General features: G+C 40.7%; 1 protein-coding gene across 4 annotated transcripts in view; it reads left to right on the forward strand.

The window, feature by feature from the left end:
- LMBR1 (limb development membrane protein 1) overlaps positions 1 to 14,940 on the forward strand; it is a 171,222-nt gene extending 156,282 nt beyond the window's left edge. The window contains exons 16-18 of one of the 4 annotated variants that reach the window (XR_008843902.1): positions 3,939 to 4,005; positions 4,418 to 4,529; positions 9,250 to 9,381. Coding sequence is in view for 3 of the 4 variants with exons in the window: in XM_056519572.1 (XP_056375547.1) it covers positions 3,939 to 4,005; positions 9,250 to 9,411; positions 12,170 to 12,243 (303 nt within the window). In the remaining variant the exon portion in view is untranslated. Of the gene's footprint in view, positions 1 to 3,938; positions 4,006 to 4,417; positions 4,530 to 9,249; positions 9,412 to 12,169 lie in introns of those variants that run through there. The other 3 variants (XM_056519572.1, XM_056519571.1, XM_056519573.1) reach the window with 3 other exon arrangements.
- The last annotated feature ends 387 nt before the right edge of the window (positions 14,941 to 15,327 follow it).

Here is a 15,327-nt window from a genome sequence, read left to right on the forward strand (position 1 = left end):
TTATTTATTTTTTAAATCAGAAATTTTTTATTAAACGACAAAACAAAACCATAAACCCCAACCCCCCCCCACCCCCCATCCACATAGAACACTCACCCCAAAGTCCTGTGTCCTACCCTCGTAAAAGAATAAGTATAAAAAACAAATTATTTTTAGATTTCTTTTCTGTCACGACCACAGTGCTCTCTGCTGACACCTCTGTCCATTTTAGGAACTGTCCAGAGCAGGATAGGTTTGCTATGGGGATTTTTCTCCTGCTCTGGACAGTTCCTGACATGGACAGAGGTGTCAGCAGAGAGCACTGTGGTCATGACAGAAAAGAAATCCAAAAAGAAAAGAATTTCCTCTGTAGTATTCATCAACTAATAAGTACTGGAAGGATTAAGATTTTTTAATAGAAGTAAGTTACAAATCTGTTTAAATTTCTGGCACCAGTTGATTTAATAAAAAAAAAAATTAAAATAAATAAATAAATTTCCACCGGAGTACCCCTTTAAAGAACTAAAATTCACTCCTAGAAAGTTAATGACTTTAAGGATGAATTATATTTTTTAGCCATAATGCCCCAGTGAAGAGTTACCTTGTCGTACTAAAAGTTGTGCTTGTCATTACACATTGTTGGAGGATTCTGAACCAAGAGTCTGGTGTAACAGGTCCGAAAAGTGAGTTTTGGCTACTTTTTTGGAAAAAGAAAAAATTATGTAAGCCTCATCCAAGAACTAGATCAGTGTTTCCCAACCAGGGTGTCTACAGCTGTTGCAAAACTACAACTCCCAGCATGCCCGGACAGCCTTCGGCTGTCCGGGCATGCTGGGAGTTGTAGTTTTGCAACAGCTGGAGGCACCCTGGTTGGGAAACACCGAATTAGGTTCACACGATTGTAATAGGGATGCAAGTCCGACCGAGTTCATATTTGCACCAGAGGCTAAGTTCGGGGAGAAAGGGGGTCGAAATTTAACTTATATGCAGTTTTGTCTTTTCCCCCGTGACCCCCGTGGCATTTAAACCTACTCTGCAAATGGGGCAAATGGGGCTTCAATGCAGATGGGAACGTAGCTTTAGGCCAGTTTGACACTAGTGTGAGGGTACGGCTATGTTCACACAGAGGAAATTCTGCTATCCCGCTCAAATTTAGTCCTGCAAAGCTTGCTGCGGAATTGTGACAAGATTTCTAAGCCCAACAAATTCTAAGCCCCATTGAGTTCAGTGGGATTCTGACATGGAATACCGCAACATTAACGACAGGTCTCTTGTTTTTGTGGAATCCAGAATGTGGAATTTGCGCGGCGGGGAAATTCCAGCGTGTGAACATAGCCTAAGACCATGACCCTGTCCGTGACGATGCTTTATACATAATACACATTAGCAGTATTTGTAAAAACGGCACCACTTCTGTCCACACCTCAGCTCCATTGAAGTGTATGGGACCGAGCTGCAATACTACACACAACCTGCGGACAGGAGTGGGGCTGTTTTTGCAAAAAAATTAATAAAATAAAAAAGCAGTTTTTATTTGTATTACTAGAAAACCCCTGTAAACTGTGTTGTTTCAGATGAGAAGTGGCCAATTTATGTCAGAGCAGCTATTTAGGAATTTGCATTCAAGGGGTTAAACCCAGCTTTACACTTTCCTACAATGACCTATAGATGTGCATGGTTGTGGGTATTTACCTAAAAGACTTATATTCTAATGGCTGATTGTCTTGGCCGTGTCTTTTTCTGCAATAAACCTTAAAGGGGTACTCCGGTGGAAAACTTTTTTTTTTAAATGAACTGGTGTCAGAAAGTTAAACAGATTTGTAAATTACTTCTATTAAAAAATCTTAATCCTTTTAGTACTTTTTCACAGCTGTATGCTACAGAGGAAATTCTTTTCTTTTTGAATTTCATTTTTGTCTTGTCCACAGTGCTCTCTGCTGACACCTCTGTCCGTGTCAGGAACTGTCCAGAGTAGCATAGCTTTGCTATGGGGATTTGCTCCTGCTCTGGACAGTTCCTGATATGGGCATCAGGTGTCAGCAGAGAGCAGTGTGAACAGGACAAAAATGAAATAAAGATTTTCCTCTGTAGCATACAGCTGCTAAAAAGTACTGAAAGGATTAAGATTTTTACAAATCTGTTTAACTTTCTGGCACCAGTTCATTTAAAAAAAAAAAAAAGTTTTCCATTAGAGTACCCCTTTAAAGCACAACTGTCATGAGATTTTAGCCCCCAGACTACTACAATGTTGTTACAGATGTCCATAATGTGAGTGTAACCATACCTTTATCACTCTTACTCCTTCTTTCATAACTTATAATAAGTTATAATAAGATAAAATACATTTATCCAGTGGTCAGGCACAGTCTGATAGGTGTGGCTTGGAGATCGCAAAGCGCCGCCGCCGCCGCCACGCCTATCCTCTCCTTTCAGCATCAGGACCGCTGTGTAGTAAGACACCGCATCCACAGCGCATGCGCCCCTCCTGACGTGCGCGCGCCACCGCCCTGCATTGACAGAGTGAGCGCTTGCTCCCGCTGCCTATGCATTCACTGCACAGGTGCAGTACTAGAGGAGGGGAGAGGCGCATGTGCTGTGTCTTACTACACAACGGTCCCAGCGCTGAAAGGAGAGGATAGGCGTGGCGGCGGCGGTGCTTTGCGAACCCCAAGCCACGCCTATCCGACTGTGCCTGACTGCTGGATAAATGTATTTTTATAAGTTATAAAAGAAGGAGTAAGAGTGATAAAGGTATGGTTACACTCATGTTACGGACATCTGTAACAACATTGTAGTAGTCTGGGGGGCTAAAAACTCATGACAGTTGCACTTTAAAGGGGTACTCCGATGGAAAACATGTTTTCTTTTTAGTCTGACCACAGTGCTCTCTGCTGACACCTCTGTCCATGTCAGGAACTGTCCAGAGCAGGAGAGGTTTTCTTTGGGCATTTGCTCCTACTCTGGACAGTTCCTGGCATGGACAGAGGTGTCAGCAGAGAGCACTGTGTTCTAAATAAATAAAAAAGAACTTCCTGTGGAGTATACAGTAGCTGATAAGTACTGGAAGGGATTATCCAAGAAAAAACTTTTTTTTATATACCCTTCCAGTACTTATCAGCTACTGTATACTCCACAGGAAGTTCTTTTTTATTTATTTAGACCACAGTGCTCTCTGCTGACACCTCTGTCCATGCCAGGAACTGTCCAGAGTAGGAGCAAATGTCCATAGCAAACCTATCCTGCTCTGGACAGTTCCTGACATGGACAGAGGTGTCAGCAGAGAGCACTGTGGTCAGACAGAAAAGAAATTCAAAGAGAAAAGAACTTCCTGTGAACAATACAGCAGCTGATAAGTACTGGAAGGGTTAAGATTTTTAAATAGAAGTAATTTACAAATCCGTTAAACATTTTGGCACCAGTTGATTTAAAAAATAAAAAAAAATAAAAAAAAATGTCCACCGGAGTACCCCTTTAAGGTGTGTGGAGTTCCTCTTTATTATTCTAAGGAAGAGGCTTTTTAATTCTGCACCTGCAAAATAAGAATGTATTTAATAAACTAATCTAGTCATTCTGTCATTTATAAATGGAATATGGATCTTGGGAAACTAAAAGCCAGTAAAATGGCAAAGTAGGTTCCCCTTAAAACGGTGATTTCCAAACAGTGCGTCAGTCTGTTGGCTGTCCGGGCATGCTGGGAGTTATAGTTTTGCAACAGCTGGAGGCGCACTGTTTGGAAAACACTTAAAGTTTAATATAAGCAAAACTTTTCTTTTCCAGTAAGTATAGTCTGGATTCACATAGGCAGGATATATAGGTTAGTGTGAATTCTTGCCCAAGGTGCAGTCTGATACAGCTGATAATCCTCATAACACCAAATCTACATTAGGTTTTAGGGGTTAATAATTTTAGGAAAGTCCTATTTGTTAAGTGACTTATTCACAGATTTTCTCCTTTCACAGATCATTGGCAACTGTGTCTCTATTCTTGTGCTCAGTTCAGCTCTGCCCGTCATGTCCAGAACATTAGGTATGTATGGATTCCCATAAAAAGTGGTACAGTATGTAGCGGTCACAGCTATGCATGACAACAGGCTGTCTGGACATAGGAACAACCCCTTTAAGGCAGTGTTTTCCAACCAGGGTGCCTCCAGCTGTGGCAAAACTACAACTCTCAGCATGCCCGGACAGCCTTCGGCTGTCCGGGCATGCTGAGAGTTGTAGTTTTGCCACAGCTGGAGGCACCCTGGTTGGAAAACACTGCCTTAAAGGATATGTATTAAAAAAAACTGTTAAATACTGATGGGTTTAAAATTGTTAGATTAGCATAAATACACCACAGCATAGTGTCATGAATGGTATTACTTTCCTCAAATGTCATATTAAAGAAGAACTCCATTGTTTTGCCCATATAATGCTCACTCACCACCATATTCCTGTAGTGCCATATGTTTCCTCCGAGCTCTGCCCGTGAATAATACCCTATGCTGCACTATATAGGAAAAAGCAAAAAATAAATAGAAATCCTTGACTGCTTCTTTGACATTTTCTAAGGTAGGTCTGCCTACACGCATCATTTATAAAACCCATTGTTTTATACTGATTATTTCAAGGTGGGGAATTGTTTTCACATTTGCAATACTAGACAGGATTATAATTTTATTTAGTAGAGTCTATGGGGATGCTGATGCAAAAACAGAATGTTGCAGAATCTCAGAATATCTTTTTTTTTTAATTCGTATTACAGTATTTTGCAGAGACCAGTCTTCGGGAGGACCCCCAAAAGCTTGTCTCTACAAAATACTGTTAGGTTAATAAAAAAAAGTTATTACAAGATTATGCAACATTCTGTGATTCTATGATATTTTGCATATATATATATAATATATATTTATTTATGTGTGTGTGTGTGTATGTATATATATATATATATATATATATATATATATATATATATATATATATATATATATATATATATATACATATATACATACACATCTGGAATCATATACATAACAAAAAAGTGTGAAACAACTGAAAATATGTCATATTCAAGGTTCTTCAAAGTAGCCACCTTTTGCTTTGATTACTGCTTTGCACACTCTTGGCATTCTCTTGTTGAGCTTCAAGAGGTAGTCACCTGAAATGGTTTTCACTTCACAGGTGTGCTGGTGTGGAGGAGGAGGTGTGATGGTGTGGGGGTGCTTTGCTGGTGACACTGTTGGGGATTTATTCAAAATTGAAGGCATACTGAACCAGCATGGCTACCACAGCATCTTGCAGCGGCATGCTATTCCATCCGGTTTGCGTATAGTTGGACCATCATTTATTTTTCAACAGGACAATGACCCCAAACACCTCCAGGCTGTGTAAGGGCTATTTGACCAAGAAGGAGAGTGATGGGGGACTGCGTCAGATGACCTGGCCTCCACAGTCACCGGACCTGAACCCAATTGAGATGGTTTGGGGTGAGCTGGACCACAGAGTGAAGGCAAAAAGGGCCAACAAGTGCTAAGCATCTCTGGGAACTCCTTCAAGACTGTTGGAAAACCATTTCAGGTGACTACCTCTTGAAGCTCATCAAGAGAATGCCAAGAGTGTGCAAAGCAGTAATCAAAGCAAAAGGTGGCTAGAACCTAGAATATGACCTATTTTCAGTTGTTTCACACTTTTTTGTTATGTCTATAATTCCACATGTGTTAATTCATAGTTTTGATGCCTTCAATGTGAATCTACAATTTTCATAGTCATGAAAATAAAGAAAACTCTCAATGAGAAGGTGTCCAAACTTTTGGCCTGTACTATATATATATATATATATATATATATATATATATATATATGGTATATATATGTAAATAAAGTGTGCGTGTGTGTGTGTATGTATATATGTATGTATATATATATAATATATATACAATAATCCCTCAACTTACAATGGCCTCAACATACAATAGTTTCAAAATACAATGGTCTGTTCTGGACCATCGTAAGTTGATACCAGACTCAACATACAATGTACGGACCGTCCAGATCTGTGAAACATGTCAATGGCCGGAAGAACCAACCAATCAAAATGGGCATTCACTGGTAAAACCCCTGTATTACTGAAGTGCATGCACTGACTGGTGTCTAGTAGCGCCCCCTACAGTACAGTAGGTATTACATGTTCTGTACACTTCACCTGTACCAGGGTTAGCTGCTCCTTTGGACACCAGGTGAGGGCGACTCCATAAATTTTTTACTTACAGGACCCTGAAGAAGCTCCTGTCCTCTACATAGACCAGTGTTTCCCAAGCAGGGTGGCCCCAGCTGTTGCAAAACTACAACTCCCAGCATGCCCGGACAGCCAAAGGCTGTCCGGGCATGCTGGGAGTTGTGGTTTTGCAACAGCTGTGGCCACCCTCCTTGGGAAACACTGACATAGACAGTGATTACAGCTCCCAGCAGATCTTTCCTACTTTTAGATGTAAAGACTTGCTTTATCTGTATTAGTTATCTACTTGTTTTTTCTTTAATCCTCACTTTTTTTGTCTTATTTTTGGATGACATTTTGGTGCTTCAGAACCAATTACCAGATTCCCATAGAGTTCTGGTCTCAACATACAATGGTTTCAACATACAATGGTCGTCCTGGAACTGATTAATATTGTAACTTGAGGGACCACTGTGTGTGTGTGTGTGTGTGTGTGTGTGTGTGTGTGTGTGTATATATATATATATATATATATATATATATATATATATATATATATATATATATATATATATGTGTATAAAATATATACCGTGTGTATATATATATATATATATATATATATATATATATATGTGCACACACATATTTACTGGTGTGTGTATATATATGCAAAATATCATATCTATAAAGGAGGGATAGAAGCAGCACATCCAAAGTAGTAAAAATGAGGTGGGTGCACGCAGGTGTAGGAACCTAGTTGACAGATTCCAGCAAACTAACAAAAGATAAGTGCAGCACATCAGATGGTTGTATCCAAAAAAAAAAGTGATTTACTCCATGGTTCAAAAAAGTAGTTACAACGTTTCAATAGCCTCACGCCACCATTTTCAACACACACATATATATATATATATATATATATATATATATATATACACATAAATTTACATATATATTACGTAAATTATATATTTAAATATATATATATATATATTTAATTTACATAATATATATGTAAATTAATGTGTGTGTGTGTGTATGTGTGTATATATATATATATATATATATATATATATATATATTTGTGTGTGTATGTTTATTAATTAATAAAAATACATTTATTTAGTCAGAAATTTAAATATTGTAGATTCCAGTTTTTACCCTTGTTGCTTTTTTGGACAATCCGCTTCCTTTTTCACTGTAGACTATTTACCAGATTGGATTATCTCTTCTGTCTTTACCCAGAATAAAAGCAGTATTAATCTGTGTGTGTGTAAACAGATATAAAAAATACTGTGGGAACTAACAAATAGCCTTTGTGTGGCTTAAGCCCGTTCCCTCTTTGCGCCTTTCTAAAGCTGATTTTGCGCGCACAATAATACAAGATTGTTGGTAACAGTCGGTAGTAATGTACACTGGTTATTGAGAGGAAGGGCGCTTGCTGGGCACAATTGTTGTTACAAAGAAAACAAATTAATAGCGAAAGCCACTTTTTTCCCGGCCTTACAAACCGCATTCCTGAATAGTTTGCCATAGAGATAAATAAAAGAATAAGATAGAAGGATGGTACAATTAGAAGACAGCTAACAAATGCACAGACACAGCTGTCCAAACAGGATTAATAGACTGCATTAGGGTACAGTGAGTCATGTGGTGCTTTGCAAAATATCATCATGCATCGCACTACATGTTATGCCTACTGCTTCTCAATAGATGAAAAGGAATAAATACGTTAAACAGATTCATGGTCTTCTCACAGTATTTAAAAAATAAAGTTTTTTTTACTCCTCCTAATCAAAGACGTAACTGCACTGACCATGATGGGAAAGGCAAACTGAGGAAGGAGCAGCAATAAAGTAATTCACATGACACTTTTCTTTTCTGTTTAGTAGGGAAATAATGTTAACACTTCAGAATCTTAAGTGAATGACATCTGTACAGCTGAAGGAGCGGCCTGCTTTCCTCTATGGCTGGCACAGCTCATAGAATCTCTTAAAGGGGTACTCTGGCGGAAAACTATTGTTTTTTCATATCAACTGGCTACAGAATGTTAACAGATTTGTAAATTACTTTTATTAAAAAAATCTTAATTCTTCCAGTACTTATCAGCTGCTTACAGCATACAGCAGCTGATAAGTACTGGAAGAATTAAGATTTTTAAATAGAAGTAATTTACAAATCTCTTTAACTTTCTGGCACCAATTAATTAATAAAAAAATAGTTTGTCCACCGGAGTACCCTTTAAAGTCTTGGGCCCCATTCACACAGCAGAATTTCTGAGCGGAAAATTCTGTGTGGGCATTTTGCTGCAGCAGACTTCATGGGATTCTATTCTATTCTGCTGCACTGTGCACAAGACAGACTTTACATAATTTACATAATTCTGATTCTGGCCTTCACAGAAAGAATAGTCAAGTTTGATATTTGTGTTGTGCCATGTAGTATGTAGGATCAGGCAGCTCTCTGTCATCCTACAAGGCTCCGGGGTTCTTTATTAAACCCTTCCCTACCCAATCCCCCCATTCCTCAGCTGCCATGACAGTTTCCTTTCTTTGACTAACTGCATAGGCGCCATTGTTGCTGTTGACCTTGGCATTTCAGGGGTTAAACAGGTTGGGATCATAGTTATCTCTGGTCTCAGCAGTCAGTTGTATGCACAGCATGTTTAGCTATAAGGTGCCCTCACTTTAAAGGGGTACTTCACCCCTAGACATCTTATCCTCTACCCAAAGGATAGAGGATAAGATGTCTGATCACGGGGGTCCTGTTGCTGGGGACCCCCGCGATCTCCCTGCTGCACCCGGTGTTCGTTAGAGTGTCAGATGCAGCTCCGTAGGCTCGTGACGTCGCGGCCACATCCATTCAGTGCAAGTCTATGGGAGCAGTGTGACGCCCCACATCGCCAGTCATCCGGCACGGACCCCCACGATCAGACATCTCATCCCCTGTCCTTTGGAGTACCCCTTTAACAACCTCTCAATGCTTTTGGTTAAATGAACGATGACTGTTCGTGGCAGACACCCCGATGTGGATGTGGGATTTAACCCTTCTGTCTTTGTTCTTTTCACACAGGAATCACTAGATTCGATCTTTTGGGCGACTTTGGTAGATTCAACTGGCTGGGGAACTTCTACATTGTTGTCACATACAATCTGATATTCGCCATTGTGACGACGCTGTGTTTAGTGCGCAAATTCACCTCTGCAGTTCGGGAAGAGCTGCTAAAAGCAATAGGTAATGTATATTCTTCTATTCTTTGCCTTGAATAATCGCTGCCTGTACCCGAGAATTTTCAAGATGGAGGTAAAGTAGTGATTAGACAGGGCAGTGGTCATTATTCTGTATGTTCCTTTATAGGACCATCATCTAAATTAAAAATAATAATTTCCTAACTGAGTGACTATTTTGCCACATGTAACAATACTATTACTGGTAATGTCATTACTAGGGTGACAACCACACTGACAGATAGTCCAGCTGTTCTATCCAGGGTGAGAGTCTGTCATTCTCATATCTTTTAAAGGGCTTTTCGGGGGGTTTAACCTTGATGGCCTATTCAATGGGAGCCAGCTCCACCACAACACAATGAAAGGAGCAAACTGCTTCATGCCGTTCATTATGTACGTATCGGAGCTGTGGTTTTGCCGAACAGCGGATCGGTGGGTGGTGCGAGGTGTCAGCGCCCCAACGTTCACACTTTGACATCCTAAGGGTCTATTCACATAGCAGAATTACCGCATGCAGAATTCCACCTCAAATGAAAGCCCAATAGACTTCTATGGGATTCTGCACTCCCATTTACACTTCCGAATTTCCGCTTGCAGAATTCCGCTAGCGGAATTCTGCAAGCGGAAATTCGGAAGTGTGAATGGGAGTGCAGAATCCCATAGAAGTCTACTGGGCTTTCATTTGAGGTGGAATTCTGCATGCGGTAATTCTGCTGTGTGAATAGACCCTTAAAGGGGTATTCCAGGAAAAACCTTTTTTTTTATATATCAACTGGCTCCAGAAAGTTAAACAGATTTGTAAATTACTTCTATTAAAAAATCTTAATCCATTCAGTACTTATGAGCTTCTGAAGTTAAGGTTGTTCTTTTCTGTCTAAGTGCTCTCTGATGACACCTGTCTTGGGAACCGCCCAGTTTAGAAGCAAATCCCCCAAACCTCTTCTAAACTGGGCGTTTTCCGAGACAGGTGTCATCAGAGAGCACTTAGACAGAAAAGAACAACCTTAACTTCAGAAGCTCATAAGTACTGAAAGGATTAAGATTTTTTAATAGAAGTAATTTACAAATCTATTTAACTTTCTGGAGCCAGTTGATATATAAAAACGTTTTTTCCTGGAATACCCCTTTAATCACCAGAAAACTCTTAAATATTCACTCTTTTGGCGGAGTATGGAATTTGAAAATTCCACAGCGGAAATTCAGCAGTGTGCACAATGTAACAGAATCTCATTGAAGACAATGGAAGGCTGCAGTGCCAGAATGTCTGCTCACAATTTTCTGCTCACAAGTGGGCCCTAAATCTGCTAAAACTACTTTTAGTTTACTGATGTATCTCTAAGGCCCCTTTCACACTACAGGTATCATCCTGTAAAAAACCTCAGTTATTACTCCCGGCAAAAAGTCCGGAAAACGGCCGACAAAAAATCCCGTTCATGTCAATGGGATTTTTTGAACATTCTTTTGCATCAGACATGTCCGTTTTTACTAATGTCAGTTATTTTTGCCGGCACAAAAGACGGTGCATGCACTAATTTTTGGTCCGGCAAAAAAATAATGTTGAAAAACCGGACGTTAAAATTTAACATTGAAGTCTATGGGAACCAGATGTTCAAAAAAACCATCCTTCATCATCAGTCATTGTCAGGTTTTTTAACATCCATTTGTTTGTACTGAGCATGCTCAGTACAGCTTTACAAAAAAAGGGTTAAAAACGTAATAACATTTTTTTTTTATTAAAAAACGGATGTAACTGGTAATAACGGATGATGGTCATCAGTTATCATCCGTTATTACCAGTTACTGCATCCATTTTTTGGGAAATTCCATAGTGTGCAAGGAGTCTCAGGGAAGCAGATTGTCCTGTAGGAAATCGGTGTTGCCTGAGTTTTATACCCTTTTTTTTTATCTTGCTTCTGCAGTTTTTGATGATGTTTTAGAAACTGAAGCCATTGGACTGGTAATTGTAATAGAAGGACTTACACTTGTTCATTGTGCTGGGGTCACTTCTGACTTTACCTTAAAGGGGTACTCCGCCCCTGGCATCTTATCCCCTATCCAAAGGATCGCTGCTGCGGCACCCCCCCCCCATCATTCTGCACAGAGCGCGTTCGCTCTGCACGTAATGACGGACGATACAGGGGCCGGAGCAGCGTGACGTCATGGCTCCGCCCCTCGTGACATCACGGCCCGTCCCCCTAATGCAAGTCTATGGCAGGGGGCATGATGACCGCCACGCCCCCTCCCATAGACTTGTATTGACGGGGGCGGGTCATGACATCACGAGGGGCGGACCCGTGATGTAACGATGCTCCGGCCCCTGTATTGGCCATCATTACATGCAGAGCGATCTCGCTCTGCGCAGTAATGATAGCGGGGTGCTGCAGTAGCGATCCCCGGGGTCCCCAGCAGCGGGACCCCGGCGATCTGACATCTTATCCCCTATCCTTTGGATAGGGGATAAGATGTCTAGGGGCGGAGTACCCCTTTAAATAGCTGCATCCAGCCCTTTTAGTGGAATTTTTTCCCTAAAACCATTTCCCATCAAATGTTTCATTTATTGGAGAATTAGTGTTCTATGTGATTACCTGACCTATCAAAGGTGCGCCCATTCTCCCACAATACCCTGCTCCAGAGCTGTCCAAAAAGTTACTCTTTATGTTGCATTTTTGTTTCCTTTCTTTGTCAGCAATTTTCTTTCCTTTAAATGGGCTGAAAGAATTGGTAATTTTCATGTTGCCACCTACCAATGCTTTGTTTCTTTGCAGGTTTAGATAAGCTTCAGTTATCCAATGTGCCCAGCGATTCACCATCCCCAAATGGGCATCAGAAAACACTGTGAATTCCCACAATCCTACTGCGACCGACATTCCTGAGAGCTGAGAAGGTGGCCGGATGCCTCAGACATGGCTGTGCTTCTCCACACAGCTCTAATAGGTTTAGCAAAGACTTCACGTGTAGGTCATCGTGGCCACATAGCTGCACTTCTGTGAAAGGAAATAATCTTGGCTTATGAAGCCTCATGTATTAAAAATGTCACCCAGAAAAATGATGGTTGCCAGAGTTTAACTTTCATAAGCCTGACTGCACAAATGATTGGTGGTTATTTTGGACAACAAGGCCACTTCTCTGGGCACAGTTTTCCTATATGAAGCTCATTGTGGACAGCCTTGTCTTAGATTCAGAACTTATGTCTTATGTCTGTTCCCCTATTCCTCAGGTTGAGTCTATGTCCTGTCATTAAATGCTACTTATGAGAAATATGCAACAGCAAAAAAAAACCATTGGAGAAACCATTAAAATGTATTGGCTTAATAGTGACAAAGGGGTTGCATGGGGGGGCAAGATGGAAATCACTTGACTTTTGTCTGATTGGTCAGGGTCCAACCACTGGGACCAACACTGAACACAATAACCAAGGGTCCCAAGTGTCCCTGTTTGAATGAAATGTCAGTCACGCATGCCCAACACCGCTCCATTCAAATTTTATGAGACAGCTGAAGATACCTGACAACGGTGCTTGGCTAGTTTTGGAAGCCCCATAGAGTCTGAATGGAGCTGCAGTCCTTGACTAACTCTCCTTTAAAACAGGGGCACTCTGGATCCGCATTCTTGTGATTAGAGGTTATCCTAGTAACCCCCAACCCCTTTAACATAGAATGATGGACAATATTTCCATTCACTTCTATTACAGCGGGTTTGTTGCACAACAGTTGCATATAACAGCTTCTTACAGTCACCACTAAATATAGTTGTACACATTGTGTTACCCAAAGTAGAATTACTGTCTAATGCAGTGATTCTCGACTAGGGTGCCTCCAGCTGTTGCAAAACTACAACTCCCAGCCAACGGCTGTCCGGGCATGCTGGGAGTTGTGGTTTTGCAACAGCTGGAGGCACCCTGGTTGGGGAACACTGGTCTAATGTTACACAGCAGTAGTGCAGGCCAGGTCTAATAAATTTTAGACTGTAATCACATCTGTAGATTGAGGTGCAGTTGTTATATTGAGGCTTACAGGAGGGTTTTCTAAATCTTTCAGGCCCTAGTTGGTAGCTGAGGGGTAACACTTTTGGTCACTTATTACTAAAGGCTCATGCACACAGCCCTGCAGTATTACCTACCCATAGACACTCCATGTGCCGCCCTATGGTGCACAGTATAGCCCATAGCTTTTAATCTGGCTGTGTGTATGGACCCTTCAGGATTTCCCCATTGTCCGGCAAGTAACATGTTCTGAATATTAGATCTCAGCATTTATATTCCCTGACAAGCCCCTTATTTATGTAGAATAAACGGAGATCGGCCGCCCTTTTATGTTACCATAGGTAGTAGTTTTGGTCTTCATATTCAGAATAAAACCGCAGTTGTCTTATAAAAGATCAGTAAGTCACCAATTAAATATTTTCTTACAGCAGATCCTACATCCAAGACCATAGGTCAGTGTTTCCCAACCATGGTGCCTCCAGCTGTTGCAAAACTACAACTCCCAGCATGCCCGGACAGCCAACGGCTGTCCGGGCATGCTGGGAGTTGTAGTTTTGCAACAGCTGGAGGCACCCTGGTTGGGAAATGCTACCATAGGTTGTACGACAGCAGGCCGGCACTTTGTAACTGTGATCGTAAAGCAATACCCCCGGTCTCATCCTATGTAGTGTTTACAAGAATATTCCCGCTGACCAGTTTACCCCACTTCTGCTCTTCCTTTAGCGGGTAAAAAATAGTTTATTGTTCTTATATTTAGAGTTGTTACTGGTGCTACATATACAAACAAATACACACAATAGTAATACAACATATTACCAAGAATTTACAAAACAGGTCATATATATGTATTACAGGCTTAGTCCATGAGAGGAGATTCAGGGCCCTAATATTGAGGGTTGTGCATGTTGACATAGCCCTTTCTGCATATACCCAGAGACTAAGAGATTATCACCCGAATAAGCCCATGTCGCCCTCTGGTATAGGGATAGTGATCAGCTGACAATTACTTCTCCCAGGGATTGACATTTTTACTATATGTATATGACAGTCAAAGTGCAACTGAAATGCCCAGTCTATGTAAGCATGGATTTCTTTTCTTTCTGCACACATTAAAAGAGTACTACGGCAATGAGCTTTTTATTTATTTTACATAAATCTGCCCAGGCTGCAGGACTTGAAAACATAAAAATGTATATACCTCCTTATGCTCCCCTGCTGCCTCTGTATGGCTGATCTAGGTCCCTGTAGGCTCCTCCTCCTGATGCTGGGGGCCAATCCGTTACAGGTCAGCTCGGACAATGACTGGCTGGACACCACCGCGACCAGTGATTGGTTGAGCAGCACTGTGACAGATTGGGCCCCAGCATCAGGAAGAGGAGCATACAGAGGCAGCAGGGGAGCGTAGGAAGGTATATACATGTTTATGCCTTTAAAGGGGTACTCCGGTGAAAAACTATTTTTATTTTATTTTATTTTTTTAAATCAACTGGTGCCAGAAAGTTATACAGATTTGTAATTTACTTCTATTTAAAGATCTTAAAGGGATATTCCAGGAAAAAAACGTTTTTTTTGTTTTTTTTTTATATCAACTGGCTCCAGAAAGTTAAACAGATTTGTAAATTACTTCTATTAAAAAATCTTAATCCTTCCAATAATTATCAGCTGCTGAAGTTGAGTTGTTCTTTTCTGTCTGGCAACAGTGCTCTCTGCTGACATCTCTGCTTGTCTCGGGAACTGCACAGAGTAGAAGAGGTTTGCTATGGGGATTTGCTTCTACTCTGGACAGTTCCCGAGACAGGTGTCACCAGAGAGCACTTAGACAGAAAAGAACAACTCAACTTCAGCAGCTCATAAGTACTGAAAGGATTAAGATTAATAGAAGTAATTTACAAATCTGTATAACTTTCTGGAGCCAGTTGATATATAAAAAAAATAGTTTTT

This window comes from Hyla sarda, chromosome 5 (genome assembly GCF_029499605.1).
Source record: "Hyla sarda isolate aHylSar1 chromosome 5, aHylSar1.hap1, whole genome shotgun sequence".
NCBI classification, from domain to species: domain Eukaryota; kingdom Metazoa; phylum Chordata; class Amphibia; order Anura; family Hylidae; genus Hyla; species Hyla sarda.